At 50.7% G+C, this 18153-nt stretch overlaps 1 protein-coding gene across 1 annotated transcript; it reads right to left on the bottom strand.

The window, feature by feature from the left end:
- Positions 1 to 11327: 11327 nt before the first annotated feature.
- Positions 11328 to 13927, bottom strand: APOA4 (apolipoprotein A4). The gene is made up of 3 exons (XM_064375307.1): positions 13768 to 13927; positions 13282 to 13408; positions 11328 to 12510 (listed from the first exon to the last, which is right to left on the bottom strand). Exons 1-3 carry the CDS (start codon positions 13814 to 13816, stop codon positions 11493 to 11495), a joined length of 1194 nt encoding a protein of 397 aa, XP_064231377.1. The 5' UTR covers positions 13817 to 13927; the 3' UTR covers positions 11328 to 11492.
- Between the last annotated feature and the right edge of the window lie 4226 nt (positions 13928 to 18153).

Genomic DNA, 18153 nt, shown 5'->3' on the forward strand with positions numbered 1-18153 from the left:
CCAGGTGCTATTCCCCTCACCCCAGAGGGTTTAGGATTTGGGAGAAAGAGGTCTGATGGAACATAGAGGGGCCAGGTCCATGTATTAACTGATCTGGGTAAAAGAACAATAGCTCAGGGCCCGCCAGGGAAAGGACAGCCAAGCCCAGGGCACAGTTGCCAAGACGTCACCTCTCCCTCATTGTCCCACCATGCCTTGTCCCAGCATGAACGTACCCCCCTCAATTTCCCTCTTCTCCTGTCTCCTGCATAGGCAGAACCAGCTCTGAGCAATAGCCAGGGCAGCAGGTCCTCAGGCTTGCCACTACGACCTGTTTACCCTACACAGACCATGATCTATCAGGTCTGAGTAACGCCCCACTGCTAGATGTTTGTGTCAAAAACGCCTGCCGGTGGTGCAACAGCTGGGTGGGACCAGTGACGTGGACTCGAATGCCACAAAATGTACTGAGCACATTCTGAGTCAACACAGTGATGATGTGCCCACCCCAGATAAAGATTTTCAGTATTTATTTGTTTGGGTTTTGTTTATATGTGCCCCTCTTCGTCACCAAAGATTTGAGGCTACTGAAAATGAAAACTGAAATGGCAATAAAAGAGCGGGGGTTGCAGAGAGGACACAGGATGGGGAAAATAGAAATAATCGCAGAAAATTATGACCTGATGAAGAGCACAATCACAGAAGCGGTAGGAGATGACAAGGTTGCCAGAGGTGATCTCCATGTTGACTTTGGGTTTCCTGGAAACCCGAGAAGGGAAGGATTCAGTCAGTTACATAATTTTCTTTTCTTTCTTTCTTTCTTTTCTTTCTCTTCTTCTTTCTTTCTTTCTCTCTCTTTCTTTCTTTTTCTTTCTCTCTCTCTCCTTCCTTCCTTCTTTCTTTTTTTTCTTGAAATGGAGTCTTGCTCTGTCACCCAGGCTAGAGTGCAGTGGTGTGATCTCGGCTTACTGCAACCTTCGCCTCCTGAGTTCAAGTGATTCTCCTGATTCAGCCTCCTGAATATTTTTTCTCGGCTCACTGCAACCTTCGCCTCCTGAGTTCAAGCGATTCTCCTGATTCAGCCTCCTGAGTAGCTGAGACTACAGGCATGAACCACCATGCCTGGCTAATTTTTATATTTTTAGTAGAGGCAGGGTTTCGCCGTGTTGGCCAGGCTGGTCTTGAACTACTGACCTCAAGTGATCTGCCTGCTTCAGCCTCCCAAAGTCCTGGAATTACAGGTGTAAGCCATGATGCCCGGCTTATTTTTAATTTTTTATTATAAACAACACTGTGATGAACATCCACATAGCTAAATGCATGCATTCCATGATTATTTTCTTAAGATAATTTTTTTCTTATTATTTATTTATTGATTTTTGATATGGAGTCTCACTCTGTCACCCAGGCTAGAGTGCGATGGCATGATCTCAGCTCACTGCAACCTCCACCTCTCAGGTTCAAGCAATTCTCCTGCCTCAGCCTCTTAAGTAGCTGGGATACAGGCACAAACCACCAAGCCCAGCTAATTTTTGTATTTTTAGTAAAGACAAGTTTTTGCCATGTTGTCCAGGTTGGTCACCAACTCCCAACCTCACCCACCTTGGCCTCCCAAAGTGCTGGGATTACAGGTGGAGCCACCTTGCCCGCCTTAAGATACATTTTTAAAGGGAAGAACATTTTCTGGCCAAGTACATTCCTATCCACAAACCTTTTGCCATAACTTCCTGGGGAGGTTGGAACCAATGGCTTAGACTCCAAAGGAATGAATTTACCCTAAAGCTTTCAGTGATCTTCTGTCGATGCTCCTTGTGTGGACTTCCAGACAAACACGGAAGATTGAATGCACGCATCTAATTTCACTTTTATTCTGAAATCCTCCTGAAACTATAGTGAAGAAATCTTTTTGGAAAACTTATAGCAAGGCACTGTGGCTCATGCCTGTAATCCTAGCACTTTGAGAGGCCAAGGTGGGCAGATTGCTTGAGTCCAGGACTTTGAGACCAGCCTGGGCAACATGGTGAAACCCTGTCTCTACTGAAAAAATCAGCCAGGCATGGCACACTTGTAGTTCCAGCTACTCATGGGGGCTGAGGTGTGAGAATCACTTGAGCCTGGGAGGTGGAGGCTGTAGTGAGCCCTGATTATGCCACTGCACTCTAGCCTGAGCAACAGAGTGAAACCCTGTCTCAGAAAAAAAAAAAAAAAGGATAAAGATGTAGATTCATAGAGACCAGATGGGGGAAAGAAAGAAAAGACCACAACACAGTTTTGGATGTTAGAAAGCAAACGGACCAGTTGCAACTGATTTAGCAGGCCTTGGGAATGCTGGTCGTGAACTGGCAGTGAGAAAAGATGAGTTCCAGCCTGACTTACACTGCTGGATTCTCAAAAGGCTGAGATGATAGTAGGGCTGCTGGTAGCCCATGCTGCACCGCCTCCCCTTTCTCAAGACACTCTATAGCCATCTGCCAGAGATGTGTCATGATAAATCTACAGCCAGGCACAGTGGCTCACTCTTGTAATCCCAGCACTTTGGGAGGCCGAGGCGGGTTGATCACCTGAGGTGAGTAGTTCAAGACCAGCCTGGTCAAGCTGGTAAAACCCCATCTCTACCAAAAATAACTTTAGCCGTGCATGGTGGCGGGTGCCTGTAGTCCCAGCTATTCAGGAGGCTGAGGCAGGAGAATTGCTTGAACCCAGGAGGCAGAGATTGCAATGAGCCAAGATCACTCCATTGCACTCCAACCTGGGTGACGGAGCAAAAAACTAAATAAATGAATCTCAAAAAAATAAATAAACAAATAAACAAGTCTGTCATGTCTACCCTGTAAGAGAGGTGGACTCAGAATGATGCAGTGCACAGCTTGCCCAGCCATATATGACTGTCCTGAACTGCGGCACCAGTTTCTACTGAAAGAAGAGGTGACAGAGGAGGCTGTCATAAAACATGAAAGATTGATTGAAACAATTTAAGGAGCAGTTAGCACTTTAGCTTCCCTGTCTCACCTTAGTAGAAGATTGAAAGTTTATTCTTTTCTTTTCTTTTCTTTTCTTTTTTTTGAGACAGAGTTTCGCTCTTGTTACCCAGGCCGGAGTGCAACCTCCGCCTCCTGGGTTCAAGCAATTCTCCTGCCTCAGCCTCCCAAGTAGCTGGGATTACAGGTGCACGCCACCATGCCCAGCTAATTTTTGTATTTTTAGTAGAGACGGGTTTTCACCATGTTGACCAGGATGGTCTCGATCTCTTGACCTTGTGATCCACCCGCCTCGGCCTCCCAAAGTGCTGGGATTACAGGCGTGAGCCACCGCGCCCGGCCACTGAACTTTATTCTCTTGAACGTCAGTCAGAGTTGAGGACAGGAGACCTGTACTAGGAACAGGATTAAATCAAAGTATATCCTCTGAAATGCTGAGTCCCCTTCCCGCTTCTTCCACTCGGCCCCAAGGACACTGGTATCCAGGCCTTTACCCTCCAGGCAGAAGAATGAAAGAATTTTCTTAGGGGAACATGACCAGCTCAAGAGGTAAGACCCAAAGGTTTTTACACTGGAGTTCCCCAGCTAAACATCTCAGTGGAGCACCCTACAGCGACATTCATAGTCAATGAATACTACCCATGTACTTGGAGCTTCACATCATCTTTAAAATCTCCCACTCTTAAATTTAAGCAGCCAGATTGCCAGTCATTTGAGGAAAGATCCTAACATGAAAGATAGAGACCAAAACAAAAAACATTTAAAAAGGAAGTTGGAGAAAACTGAGAATATACAGAAAGAAGAACACATCGGCAAATGCCATTAATAACATCAGAGAATGAAAAGAATGTATTGCATTGATTAAACAAGAACAGGATACTATAAAAGGACAGTCACAGAATAACAATAAAAAAACTCTTAGAAATTAAAAAAAAAGATAGCAGAAATAAAAATTACATAGAGAGTGACGGAATAGTCCAGAAAGGGAGAGCATGCAGAGACTGAAGTAAGAACAGAGATAAGAAAATGAGAGGATCCATCCAGGAAGGTCCATTAATGGGAAGAGATAAAGTAGTACAATCACCTTGAAAAAAACAATTCAGCATTATCTGGAAAAGATTCACACACACACACACACACACACACACACACACACACACACACACTATACAACTCACCAAGACAAAATGATTTGTTAAACTCGTTCATTTAGTCAACAAATATTTATTGAACACCTACTAAGTTCTAGTCATCATGGTAGGTAGTTTCATTCTTGTTCATAGACAAGAATGAGAATAATATATTACATTGATTAAACAAGAACAGGATACTATAAAAAGACATTCATAGAATAACGATAAAAAAACTCTTAGAAATTAAAAAAAAAAAAAGATAGCAGAAATAAAAACTAAATAGAGGGAAGAGCCCAGAAAGGGAGAGCATGCAGAGACTGAAGAAGTAAGAACAGAAATAAGGAACCAACCAAGGTTCGTCATCCCAAGGCAGTGCGAAGTGTAGCACATCTCTGACTCAATTTTCTCCATTAAGGTTTGGGGTTCCATGAATGAGTCTGTGGGTAAATTTCCTGTGCACACAATGTATGTGTAAAGGAGTAATTATCCTATGGTTCAAAAGAGAAGTAAAAGTAAGATCAAAGTGTAGAAGCTATGTTAAAAAAGATTCCAGTTTAATGATTTTTGAAAAGAGCAGTAAAAATAAGACCAAAATGTGGAAGCTGTATTGAGAAAGATACAATTTAATTCTAATATTCTTTAACAGAGTTGCACAAAGACAGAATGAATTGTTTTGAGTGATGGCACAGTTGGCTGTCAGTGGGAGTGTTCAATACTAAGCAGGATTCATTCACTCAACGATTGAGTGATGACCATGTGCAGGCACCATGCTAGGCTCTCTGTATTTCCAGTATTCTATTGTTGTACCACAAAGTACCCTAAAGCAGCGTCTTAGAACAACAGTAAACATTCATGATCTCTCACAATGTCTGCGGGTCAGCAGCTTCGCTGTGTTTTTCTGGTTCAGGGTCTGTCATGAGGTTGCGAGCGGGATGTTGCCTGGGGCTACAGTCATCTGAAGGCTTGGCTGGGGCTGGAGGATCTGTTTCCAATGTGGCTTACTTTACTTGGCTGGCAAGCTGGTGCTGGCTATTGGGAAGGCGCTTCTGTTCCTCCCTGTGTTGACCTCTCCACAGGGCTGCTTGCATGTCCTCACAATATGGAGACTATCTTCCCTCAGAAAGAGCGATCCAAGAGAAATCAAGGTAAGTACCACAGTGCCCTTTATGACCTAGCCTTGGGAGTGAAATACCATGACTTCCGCAAGGGCCTACTGATCACACATCAGCCATCTTCATGTAAGACGGACCACACAGCCAGGCGTGGTGGTGGGCGCCTGTAATCCCAGCTACTTGGGAGGCTGAGGCAGCAGGAGAATCACTTGAACCTGGGAGGTGGAAGTTGCAATGACCTCAGACTGTGCCATTGCACTCCAGCCTGGGTGACAGAGCGAGACTCCATCTCAAAAAAAAAAAAAAAAATGACGGACCACACATGGGTGTGAAGACTAGAGGCAATGATTGCTGGGGCCATTGTGAGGGCTAGCTACCACACTGTGCTAATACAATGATGAACAAACGAATGGAGAGTCTGAGCTCAAGAGCTGTTAGTCTAGAGTTTTGATCATTTGTTAAATGATATCAAAGGAATCGGGGCTGAGAGACAAGGTGGTTCCCTCAAACCCTAATGCCCTGTGATCTTATGGTCCTAGATCCTAGGTCTTTTGTCCCCATAGCACTAATTCATTATCTTAGAACCGCAGCTCACCAAACCCTCACGCCTCTGATATGGGCCCTGGGGTGGGGGCTCTGTTGTGCCCCTGCATTGTCAGCTGCTTGTCACCACACAGTAAGACAGCCGTGACTCCACCCTGCAGGCTCTCAGACAGGAGACAAGGGAGTGCCCTGATAACCCTAAGCTTGTTGTTTCTCTCCCCAGGACATGCCCCTGCCTTCTCCTGGGAGACAGGGAGTGCTATGATCACAGAAGGAGGGCACAGTGTCCCCTTGCAGGAGCCGCTTTTCATCCTGCCAGGACAATCAGTCCTTCAAGAGCAGCAAGGCCCTGTGGGTACAGGAAGAGAGTGACCCTCAGATCCCTTCCCTTTGCCCTAATCGGGGCCACATAGTATACCAGAGACCTCAGGGGTAGTGACCCTGGATGTTCTCAGAGGACTTCTGACCTTTGAACTTGCGGATGGGTATGGGGTGTGACAAGCATCGCAGCCTGGCCCACACAGCTGAGCCACCTTACCCAGCCTAAAATGTATCTTTTCTCCTTCTCCTCCTTCTCTTCAACTTCTTCTTGAAACACTGTCTCACTCTGTCATCCAGGCTGGAATGCAGTGGTGTGATCTCGGCTCACTGAAATCTCTGCTTCCCGAGTTCAAGTGATTCTCCTGCCTCAGCCTCCTAAATTGCTGAGATTACAGGCACATGCCACCACCCCTAGCTAATTTTTGTATTTTTAGTAGAGACGGGGTTTCGTCATGTTGGCCAGGCTGGTCTCAAACTCCTGACCTCAAGTGATTCCCCTACTTGACCACTCAAAGTGCTGGGATTACAGGTGGGAGCCACCATGCCTGGCCTAAAACGGTCTTAAATCCCAATACTATATAAATGTATAAAGTAGAGAGCAAAAGCCAACCCTCCTGGGATAAGCTTGTTGCCTAGGCTTCCAGATTTCTCACTTCCATATAAACCAGATGTTAGGATTCAAGTATTAGTATTTGAGTGAGTAGAACCCACCTGCCCTTTGCGTAGGGGGCATCCCCCTTCTCCACAGGGTTCTTGACACCACAGCGTAGTAGAGAAAAATTCCATAGTTGAATGCCCCCTGCTCAAATCCCATTCTGGCTGGGCACAGTGGCTCACACCTGTAATCTCAGCACTTTGGGAGGCCGAGGCTGGTGGATCACAGGGTCAGGAGTTCAAAACCAGTCTGGCCAACGTGGAGAAACCCCATCTCTACTAAAAATACAAAAATTAGCCAGGCGAGTTGGCAGGCACCTGTCATACCAGCTACTTGCAAGGCCAAGCCAGGAGAATTGCTTGAACCCAGGAGGCAGAGGTTGCAGTGAGTTGAGATTGTGCTATTGCACTCCAGCCTGGATGATAAGATAGAAACTCCATCTCAAAAAAATAAAAATCCCATCCCACCCCTTGCTAGGTAATGTGCCTCACCATTCTGAAGTACCTCTTCCTCATCTATTAATCTATTGTGTCTTTGATGTCACAGTTGATCATGAGAATTACATGGGTCAATATGGTAATACAATACAAAGCGTTTTTTAAAAGCAGCTCACACTACAAGCATTGCAGTCAGCTTCATTGCCATCCTTGTATTGAAAAGCTCTATGACTGTTGCCACTGGGCGTTTCTTCTTGGCCATCATTTGGAGGGGGTTTTCACCACCTCATATATTCCATTTTCCCTTCTGTGACTCCCCTCCTTTCCAACTCTTCATTACAACCTCAAATGCCAGTGCAGGGAATGCATAGAACAATCGACTCCATCTCTCTGTTTCATGGTCTCCATCCAGTTCCTCTGGGTGTCCTCCTCAACAGCTAACATGCACTGTCAATGAAATTTTCTCTCTCCGGGGTATTCTAGGTCTAGCTCTTGAACTAACAGGATTTTCACTTCCTTACACATTCACATACACATATGCACACGTGGTCCCTTACCAGGTTGTACAGTACATAATAATTGAAACCTTGCTTTTTTTTTTCACTTAAAATATCTTGGAGATCTTCCTATAAATAAACAGATTCCCCAAACCAAACCGGAGTGTTTTGCTTGAACTCAGGACCTCATGATCTGAGACCTCAGGATCCGAGGCCAGCTGTTAGAGAATCTCTGAGAAGGGTAGGTAGAGCCGGCTGCCAGGTCCCCGGTCAGCTCAGCCGCTGGAGAGGAGCAGAGGACTGACTGGCTGCAGGGGACTAAGCCCACATGCTGGCTCTGAACAGGAGGAAGGTTGCTTTCCTCGGTCAGTGGGACAAACCCCAATGAGGACTAATAAGTGTACCTCAGACAAACCAATTGACCAACTGAAACAGGCCAGAGGTGAAGCTGCGTCTTCCAAGGCCCCAAGCAAGAGATACATACCCTAGAGGGAAAGAGTGTGTGTCAGTCAAGGTTTGGTTTTTTTGTTTGTTTGTTTGTTTGTTTTGAGACAGAGTCTTGTTCTGTCACCAGGCTGGAGTTCAGTGGTGCCATCTCGGCACACTGCCACCTCCATCTCCCAGGTTCAAGCAATTTCCTGCCTCAGCCTCCTGAGTAGCTGGGATTAAAGGCATGCATCATCATGGCCAGTTAATTTTTGTATTTTTAGTAAGAGATAGGGTTTCACCATGTTGGCCAGGCTGGTTGGTCTCGAACTCCCAACCTCACTCACCTCAGCCTCCCAAAGTGCTGGGATTACAGGCGTGAGCCACTGCACCTGGCCTCAATCAAGGTTCTTAATTGTTAGCCACAGAAACCTACTCTGGAAAATACAATCAGAAGATGAACTTATTGACATATTTCCAGGAATTTCGAGGAAATGTCTAGGAAAGCTGGAGCACTTGGTTTGGAAAATAAACAAGAATAAGGAGAGCTGAGGGAGAAACATGGCCACGCTCACACCACAGAGCTAGAAGGATGGGGACGGCTGTACTGCCACCACTGAGCCAGGATAGGGGCAGCCCAGTGTACTCAGGAGCCTCTGCCATGCCTGGTCCCTGGCCTGAGGCTCTAGCCTGGACGCAAGCTGCCTGTTGCTGCTGCACTGTTCCTGCCCATCCCAGAAAGGATTCGCCACTGTCCCTGTTTCTTTAGACCAGTCTGGGGCAATTATATCTGATTTGCTGCGCGTAGGTCCCACGTCCCATGCTGGAAGCAAGGGAGGCTGGAAGGCAGGCGACTGGCGTTGTTAGTGTCTATAATGGAGGCAGCCTCTGACTTCCACCAAAACTCATCAGCGAGACATTTCCCAAAAAAAGCAGGAGGGCTTCAGGAAGATGGGGCTGGGAAGATGTCTTAGATCTCTTGGGCTGCTGTAACAAGACGCCAAAAACTGGGTGGATTATAAACAACACACATTTATTCCTCACAGTCCTGGAGGCTGAGAAGTCCAAGATCAAGGCACCAGCATATCCAGTGAGGGCCCTGGTTCGTAAATGGCACATTCCAGCAGTGTCCTCGCATGTGGAAGGGACAAGGGATCTCTGTGGGGCCTCTGTCATAAGGACACTAATCTCATTTATGAGGGCTCCACCCTCATGACCTGATCACCTCCCAAATGTCTTCTATCCTAATACCATCACCTTACAGGTTAGGATTGCAACACAGGAGTTTAGGGGGATGCAAATATTCAGTTCATTGCAGCAGCCAAAAGCCATGTTACTACCAGGAGGCATCTGCCAGGTCCGTGACCCAGGGGACCGATGAGAGATCTTGGTGCAGGAAAGAGAAGGCGTTCGTCATCCAGGAAGATGAGGACTGTGGCGGGACCCTCAGAGACCTGCAGGATGTCCCTGAGGCTGGTGGGAAAGGTGCACAGTCCCATCCAGGGTTCATACTAAGAACCAAGTTCTGGGAGACACTGAGGCCCCAGGGTTCTGGAGTCAGCACTAAACCAGGCAGCCCTCAGGTGAGGTCTGAGAGCATCTCAGAAGCTTCCAGTCCGTCTTGGAAACCTGCCCCCACTGCATCCCACTTCCTTTTGGTGCATCTTTGGTCCTTTCCTAAAGCCATCCAGTAAACCCCCAGGTGCCTGGTGGATTTGTCAAAGTGTTTCCCTATGGATTTCTGGGCTTCTAGCACAGGTGGGTATCAAAGTTGCCACAGCAGCCTTACTGGCCTGGTATGCAGGAGCGAGAGCAGCTGGGGCAGGGGAGACCCAGAGGTCTGCCCTTGGCCAGCTCTGGAGGCCTCATTAATAGAGCGTGGCCTGGAGGTGAGCGGGAGGAGGAAGTCCTGTTTATTGCAGCACCAGCTATTGGGCGTTTACTCCGTGCCTGATGTTAAGTGCTTGACATCTTTGCGCCATCAAACCTTCAGCACAACTCTCTGAGCCGAGGATTGCCATGACCCCTGTCTTCCAAAAGAAGCTCAATTATCTGCCCCAAATCACCCAGTAGTCAGCCAAAAAGCCAGGATTCAAACCCAGGCTTGCCTGATTCCCAAGCATACAGCCCTCCCACCAGGCCAGCCCCAGAGGCCAGAGGGGGATAGGCCTGGGCCAGACCATGCTGGGGGCCACCACCCTGAGGGCCCGTTGGGAGGGAAGGAGGAGGCCCCAGAACTCCCTCCCAGGGGCCTGCCCCCTCCTCCTTAGCATATTCCAGGCCTCTTCCAGGAAAGCCCTGAAGGGCCTGCATCCCCCTATGGAGAGGAAAGGGAGATGGCTCAACTTGCAGCCTGGGGTCCAGAGGGAACAGCCAAGATGTCGAGTCCTTTGAGACAAAGGCTTGAAGTGGCTCTTTCTTTGTGGAGGTTTTTGAGTCTCTAAGGATGGTGTGAGAGCCCACTCCAAAGGCTGTAGCTGCCCACAACTGGCTGTGCTGATGAGACCTCTCAGGCCCCCTGACTCTCTACCCCTAACCCCAGCGGCTGCAAACTCAGTCCCAAACTGGCAGGCCACCTGGCAGGAGGCCCCAGAACCGCGCAGACCAGAGCCCTGCAGGCTCCGGCACCTGTTCCGCCCCTCCTTCCTGGACTCGTCTTGGTCCCCAGGCCTCATTCCTCAACTCTGGATGGAAACCATGGGTTTAGCATTCAAGGAATTACTGAAATAAGTATGAATCGCTTTTATAATGGAACTGGGGTGGGGTGGGCTAAATGAAACTACACAAATGAGTTAAAGGCACCAAAGATCTCATGCAAGGATGAACCAGCTCCCCCAGTGTACTGTGAGCTCCCCCAGGGCCAGGGACCCTATTCTGCTGGGCTCCAGGTGTTCCCCTCAGTGTGAGGCAGAGTTGGGCACACGGCTCCACAAAAGCTGTTTGCTGGTTGTCCCGTGCCTAAAACAATGACTGGCGCATCGGAGGCATTCAATGCCTATTTGTTGGCTAAATGAATATAAGTGGGTTGTGTATTTTGTCTTGGGATAATGTGTGACATCTTTTCCTGCCTCCCCTTAGAGGACCCCCCATATGCTCTCCTCTAGCACACCCCATGCTTACCTCTCCTGTGGAGTATCCTCTCCCCAGCCTTGGGTGTTTCCTGCTAGGCTGCTGCTAAGCTCTGCCCAGTCATAGTCACCTCCCCACCTCCCCAGCTGCAAGGAGGAGTCACATGGGGGACCAGTCGAGGCTAGATTCTCAGCAGCTTTATTGAATATCAAGAGGTGGTGTCACCTCCCACTGGACATGTGTCCTCAAGCTCATACCAGAACTGCTTTGGGACAGACAGACAGACAGGTGGCAGGGCAGGGCAGGTGTCCGTGGTGGTGGGGCCAGTGCACCAGGGACACCTCAGCCTTCCAAAGGGGCTGGCATCTGCACCTGCTCCTGTTCCTGCTCCTGCTGCACCTGCTCCTGCTGCTCCTCCTGCTGGGGCATGGCGAGGGTCTTGTCCTGGCTCTCTTTCTCCTTTAAGGTGCTGAAGAAGGAGTTGACCTTGTCCCTCAGGTCCCTCTCCAGGAAGCTCAAGTGGCCTTCCATGTCCCCCGCATGGGGACCCAGCTTCTGCCTGAGCTGTTCCAACTGCTGCACCAGAGCTTTGTTGAAGCTCTCCCCGTAGGGCTCCACCTGGCGTCGGAACTCCTCCACCTGCCGGTCCAGGTGCCCGCCCAGCTCTGCCAGAAACTTCTGCAGCCCCTCGGTGTTGGCCCTCAGGTTGCCATGCACGTCTTCGGCCACGGGCGCCAGCCTCTGCCGCAGCTCCTCGGCGTTGGCCGAAATCCTGGCCTTGAGCTCCTCAGCGTTCTTCTTCATCTGGAAGGCCAGGCCCTCGAGCTGGTGGTTGAGCTTCTCCTGCGCGTCCTGCGCGTAGGGAGCCAGGCTGCGGCGCAGCTCCTCCACGGTCTGGTCGATCTTGACCTTGAGCTCGTCGGCGTAGGGAGTGAGGCGCCCCTTGAGCTCCTCCACGTTCTGGTCGATCTTGGCCTTGAGCTCGTCGGCGTGGGGCTTCAGCGAGGCCTGCAGGCTGTCTGCATTCTCCCGCAGCACTCTCTGCATGCGCTGTGCGTAGGGGGTCAGCTGGCGCCGCAGCTGCTCAGCCTGCGTGTTGACCTGGGTGCGCAGCTCATCCGCGTAGGGCCCCAGGCGCTGCTGCAGCTCCCGCACGTTGTCCCCGATCTTCTGGCTCACCTCACTGGCATGGGGCAGCAGCCGGGCCCGCACCTCCTCCAGCTCCTTCCGAATCTTCTCCTTCAGCTTCTCCGAGTCTTTGGCCAGGCGTTCATGCAGCTCGGTGGCAAAGGGCACCAGCTTCTTCTGCAGGTCTTCCCTGTAAGTGTTCACCTCCCCAAGTTTGTCCTGGAAGAGGGCACTGTGGGGAACGGCACAAGGAGGTCACATTACACTTTACATTTACATGGCAAGGCTTCATCTGTTTGTATACCACTTGCCTTATGCATACCTGGTAGGACAGGTGAGAGCTCAGGGAGACCAAGTTCACCATCCCTTTGGTGGCTCAGATTGGAGAGGATGAGTGTCACAGACTAAGTTATGACACTGAATTTCTATCTCGGGATCTCCCACGGAGTTTGTCTCAGAATCTACCCATCATGTCACCTCCAGCAGTTTGCTTTCCCCTCCTTGTCTGCCGAGGGTGGGACTTTGAGGCCCTTCCCAGCGGGGGTGTGCTGGGACCTAGGATCATATTCTGTAATAGAATATTGTCTTCTTGACCTCTGCCGGGGGTCTTCTAGCGGGACAAAGCGCTGATTTCCTTGCCGGTGCCCAGGGGCCTCCCTTCCCACCTCCCTCCCCTTGATTCCACTGAAGCCTGTCTTTCTGGAATGTATCAGAAGTCAGCTCTCAGGACGTTTTCCTCCCTCCCTTTCTTCCATGAGCCTGAATGATAGGATGTGGCCATTTGCCAAACTCTAGAACGTTAAAGCAAAAAGACATTGCAGGGATTATTGGTCCAATGTACCGGTTTACATATGTGGATCCTAGGTCCAGAGGCCTCCGAGTTAGTAGCAGGGCAGTGGGTATCCTAAGCTCCGGGCTCCTGTCTCTAAGCTCAGCCCTTGCCAAAACACTGCGTGGCCTTTAAGAAGTCCCTGTCACCACCGCACACTGTACTCCCTCTTACTTGAGTTGCTGGGTGAGTTCAGATTTCTGGAGATGTTCCACGGCCTCCTTGGCATTGTTGCTCAGCTGGCTGAAGTAGTCCCACATCACGGTGGCCACCTGGTCAGCACTGACCTCAGCCCGGGCTCCTGGGCGGTAACAGAGAGCAGTTCATGAGGCCCTGTCTCCTTTGTGGCCCCTCTGCTCCAGCTCTGAGCTGCAGACAGGATGATGGGGCGGGGGGTGCCCATCCTGCCATTTTCCCTGTCTGGGCTTAGCTTTTTGGAAGCCACAGGGACATGTGAAACTGGTATAGCACCAATGCCAATGGGCCCACCACTGGGACTGTGCCCGCTCTCCTGTGAGCCAATTGGCAGCAAGGCAGACCCCATGTCCAGCTGGGGACTGATGGGCACTCAGAAGTGTCCCTTTGCTTTGGCCCAGCCTCCATCCTGCACCACTCATAGTGGCAGCCTGAGATCCCCATCCAAAGACAGCTTCTACTCACCGGTGACAGCCACAAGGGCCAAGGTCAGGACCACAGCCTTCAGAAACATCCTGGGCTCCTTGCTGGGCTGGAGGAGTTTCCTGCCACACTGGATCCTCCCTGGAATCAGGGGAGCTGGCAGAGAGGTCCTCAGGAGAGCTCACCTTTGCTGCTGTGGGAAGTGACTGAAGCTCAAGTGCTGGCCAGACATTTAAACTGCCCCTACCACCTCCGCCCCCTGCCGCCCTCCCCGCCTCCTTCCCCAGTGTGACTCCACGCTGGAAGGTGACACATTCCCAAGAGGCCTCTTGGACTTTTGTGACCCTGAGATTACGTGGAAGTTGACAGCAGATCGGGGATGGGGCGGTAGTCAGAGGTGGGGGCTGTTCCGTGCATGTGCGCCCCTCCCCCAGTGTGGAAGGGACAAGGGGAGTGGAAAACAGTGGGAGAAACACCTTGGGGAGCCCCTGAGCCCAGGTTGATGCCTCAAGAGGCCCTGCCGGTGGCTCTGGGTTTGTGCCAGGCTCTTGGGAGGCAAAGTCCACATCTCCTCTGTCTACCCCAGTGAAGAGAGGCCCCCGCAATCCCCACATCTGCCATGAATACTGACTCCATCTCAGAGCACCAGACACTGGACTGGGACCATCAGGGGCTGCAGATAGCATAATGAGCTAAAATCTAGGTCTAAGGTACACCCAGGAAGAGGGGGCCCTGGAGAGCCTTTGGGCAGACGGGTTGGGGGGACGGGGCCTTGTATTGAGGGGGTTAATTGTAGTGTGCTTCATGCCTTGCTGCCAAGCTGTGCCACCTTGGTCTCATTATTCAAAGCCCTGAGCCTCAGTTTCTCCTCTGAACAATGGGATGGTTCAGTACATTAAATAAGACATTGCTTGCAAAGTGGGTAATACAGCCATCCCTCAGTCTCCTTGGGAAATTGGTTCCAGGACCCTCTGTACATACCAAAATCCATGGATGTGCAAGTCCTTGAAATAAAATGGCATAGTGTTTTCACATAATGTAAGCACAGCCTCCCATACGCTTTAAAGCTCTAGATTACTTATAATACCTAATAGAATGTAAATGCTGTGGGAATGGTTGTTATAATGTATTGCTTAGGGAATAATCACCAAAAAAGTTTGTATATGTTCAGTACAGATGCAATTTTCTTTTTGTTTTTTGTTTTGTTTTATTTGGAGACGGAGCCTCACTCTGTCACCCAGGCTGGAGTACAGTGGTGTGATCTCGGCTCACTGCAACCTCCACCTCCCGGGCTCAAGCGATTCTCCTGCCTCAGACTCCTGAGTAGCTGGGATTACAGGCACCTGACACCACACCCGGATAATTTTTGTATTTTTAGTAGAGACAGGGTTTCACCATGTTGGCCAGGTTGGTCTTGAACTCCTGACCTCAAGTGGTCCGCCCACCTCGGCCTCCCAAAGTGCTAGGATTACAGGTGTGAGCTACCGCGCCCGGCCCAGATGCAATTTTTTTTTAATGGTTTTTAATGAAGATGGGGTTTCGCTATGTTGCCCAGGCTGGACTCCAACTCCTGGCCTCAAGCGATCCTCCCATCTTGGCCTCCCAAAGTGCTGAGCTTACAGGTGTGAGCCACTGTGCCCAGGCCACAGATGCAATTTCATAAAAAAAAAATTTTCAATTCAAGCCTGGTTGAATCCATGGACACAGAAACCACAGATACGTAGGGCTGCCTAGAGAGTTCCGGCACAGAGTAAGCTCTGAAAAATAGTTGCTGTTATTATAATACCCATACTGTGTTCCTGATTTTGAGCAAAGCAGGGAGTGTCGTAGAGTGCTCCCTCCTCTAGTGACAGTGACAGAGTGAGACTCAGCCCTGTGAGGGGCGCCAGGTGGGCCAGAGGCAGGGTGGGTGATGGGTGGGACCAGCCTGAGGCCTGACTCCTGCCCTCCTCTACCCCCAGTCACACTCCCTGGGCAGGAGCAGCTGGCTTGAGCAGAGTCTCAGGACTGAGGCTCTCAGGGGACCTCTCATCGGGGGATGGAGGGCAATGGCGGTGGTGCCAGGAGGTCTTCTACTTAGATGTCTAATGGATCTCTAAATGAGGCTACATGCCCTATCACACACAGACATCCACTGAGAAGGTGACACACCACATCAGCGTGGGTCCCTCTGCCGGACCACACCACTCCCAGTGACTAGGAAGTGACATCTAGCACATTGCACCGTTGGATCCTGTTAGTGAGTGCAGTGCTGACGACAGTGAGCTACAGTTATTTGTAAAAATGAACGCCACCAGAGTAGACCACAATTGTACTAACTCTAATTTGCCTAGTGTTCATTTCTTCAGTTTCCAGAAGGGGCTTGATAGGATCAAAGGCAGCCAAATGACCCTCTGACTCTGGCACGCCTTCTACTGGGTCCCCACCACCCTGCAGTGGTCCCTATGCTGCCATGCTGCCTCCTTTTTAGTGCAGCCTGTGCCATCTCTCAGTGACTGTTGGGGTCAGACCCTGGAGTCCACTCCCTGGCTTTGCATCCAGGCTCCAACACGTCCTGCCTGTGTGTCCTTGGGCAAGTCTCATAACCTCTCTGAGCCTCGGTTGCCTTGGTGAGACATACCATTGTACCTGCCTCCTAGGCTGTGAGAATTCACTGAGATAATCTTATAGTGCTGGCAGCAATGTCAGGCACATAGTAAAAGTGATCACTAAATGTTAGCCACGTCTTACCCCTGCATGGCTCACCCCCATGGAACCCATCGTTCCCAACCCTGCTCCTGAATCAGGCACAGTTCAACTTGCAGCAGGAGCAAAGGGCAGTGCTCCTGCCCCTTCCCCAGGCCAGAGCTGAGGAGGAGACTGAGTCACGAATGACACCTCAGCTGCAGTTTGACCTCCGGGACTTGCAGTCTGATCAGCAGGTGTCACTAGCATGGGAGAGGCCCAGAGGCGCTTCTGTCTCACCCACCTACCTGGGTGCACCCACACTGGGAGCACCTGCGCCATTTGAGCACATCTGAGAGTGTCTGCCAGGGTGTATGCGGGTTCACAGAGGTATGCAAATCACTAAGAACCAAGGGGCTGGCGCAGCCCACACTCGCAAGGGGGCCTGCTGCCTCTCAACGTGGTGGGGACGTGACCTGTTAATGAATGTATTTACTTTCCAAAGTTTCTGGGTATGTTTCGCATCAATCTGTAGATGGATTTGTGTTGGGAGGCAGGGAGAGAATGAGAGCCCCCTGTGCCCAGTCTTGCAGGGTGCAAATAGCTGATGGGAAGAGCAGACAGCCTTCCAGCCAGGCCTGGCCCTGTGAGTCGGAGATGTCCACCTGAGTGGTGTAAAAGGCCTGTGTGATTTTGAGGGAGACATCGCCTCTCCAAGTCTCTCCTTATTTGTACAACAGACAGACTTAATGGTTGGTAAGGCAATGAGGCTGACAGCTCAGCATTAGCTCCAACCACCCCTCCTGGCCATCCACACAGGGATCAAATCAGGAGTCAGTCCAGAGGTCAGAGTCAGGAGCAGACAACTCAGATCAAGCCAGGGACAGGCTGAGCCAGGGACAGGCAGGTCACATGGACATGTGCCTCACGTATGCTTCAAGGCCCCCCCCCCAAGCCCAGGAAGAACTAACGGACAGCTCCTGTTGCCATAGGAGGGATCTGGGTAAGATACTAGGAGGAACTTCCAGCATGATGACGTGTGATGAACAAGGGCCTCTGGCCAAAAGGTCTGAATCAGGGCTGCCCAGCACAGCCTAGTGGGAGGGGCACGGATCATGTGGGCTCATGTACTAAACTTCACCTGGACACAAGGTGAAACAGCCCAACCCCAGAGGACCATTTTTGGCCCTGGAAGGTCGAATCCCCTCTTCCTCCCACCTACTGGCTTCTACCCGGAGCAGTCTTCATTCCAGGGGAGCCATGATGGGAGAGAAGAGCAGCTTAGCCTGGCCACCGAGAGAGCCCCCACCGGGGTGCAGGCTGGACTGCTGGCGAGGGGCCACAGGCATTTACAGTGCCAAGCCCTTGGAAGAAGACAAGGCGCCAGGCTTCCTGGAGGTGTGCAGCGTCTAGCTCAGCACCACCCCGCCAGGTCTCTCTGCCCACATCTCCTGGCCTCCCTGGGTCCAATGCCATGCAGGAGAGAGGCCAGGCTCCTCCAGACCCTCTGCACAGATGGAAGGGTTTGGAGGATCCAGGATCACGGGACTCCGCCAGCCCATTCTAGCATGTCGGGGCCCGTGGACCTTGTTGCTCGCCCCCACCTGGATCTTTGTCCCTGCTGTGCCTTTGCCTCCAGGCTAAGGATCAGTCTGAAGCAGAAAAGGGCATCCCCAATACCAAATCCTCCAGTGACCGCTTCATCGCCTTCTCTACCTCACCACTAAAGTCTGCTGTTAGCAGGAGACTTGAGACAGATTTGTT

This window comes from Aotus nancymaae, unplaced genomic scaffold (assembly GCF_030222135.1).
Source record: "Aotus nancymaae isolate 86718 unplaced genomic scaffold, 86718_ANA_hifiasm-v0.15.2.pri h1tg000012l, whole genome shotgun sequence".
NCBI classification, from domain to species: domain Eukaryota; kingdom Metazoa; phylum Chordata; class Mammalia; order Primates; family Aotidae; genus Aotus; species Aotus nancymaae.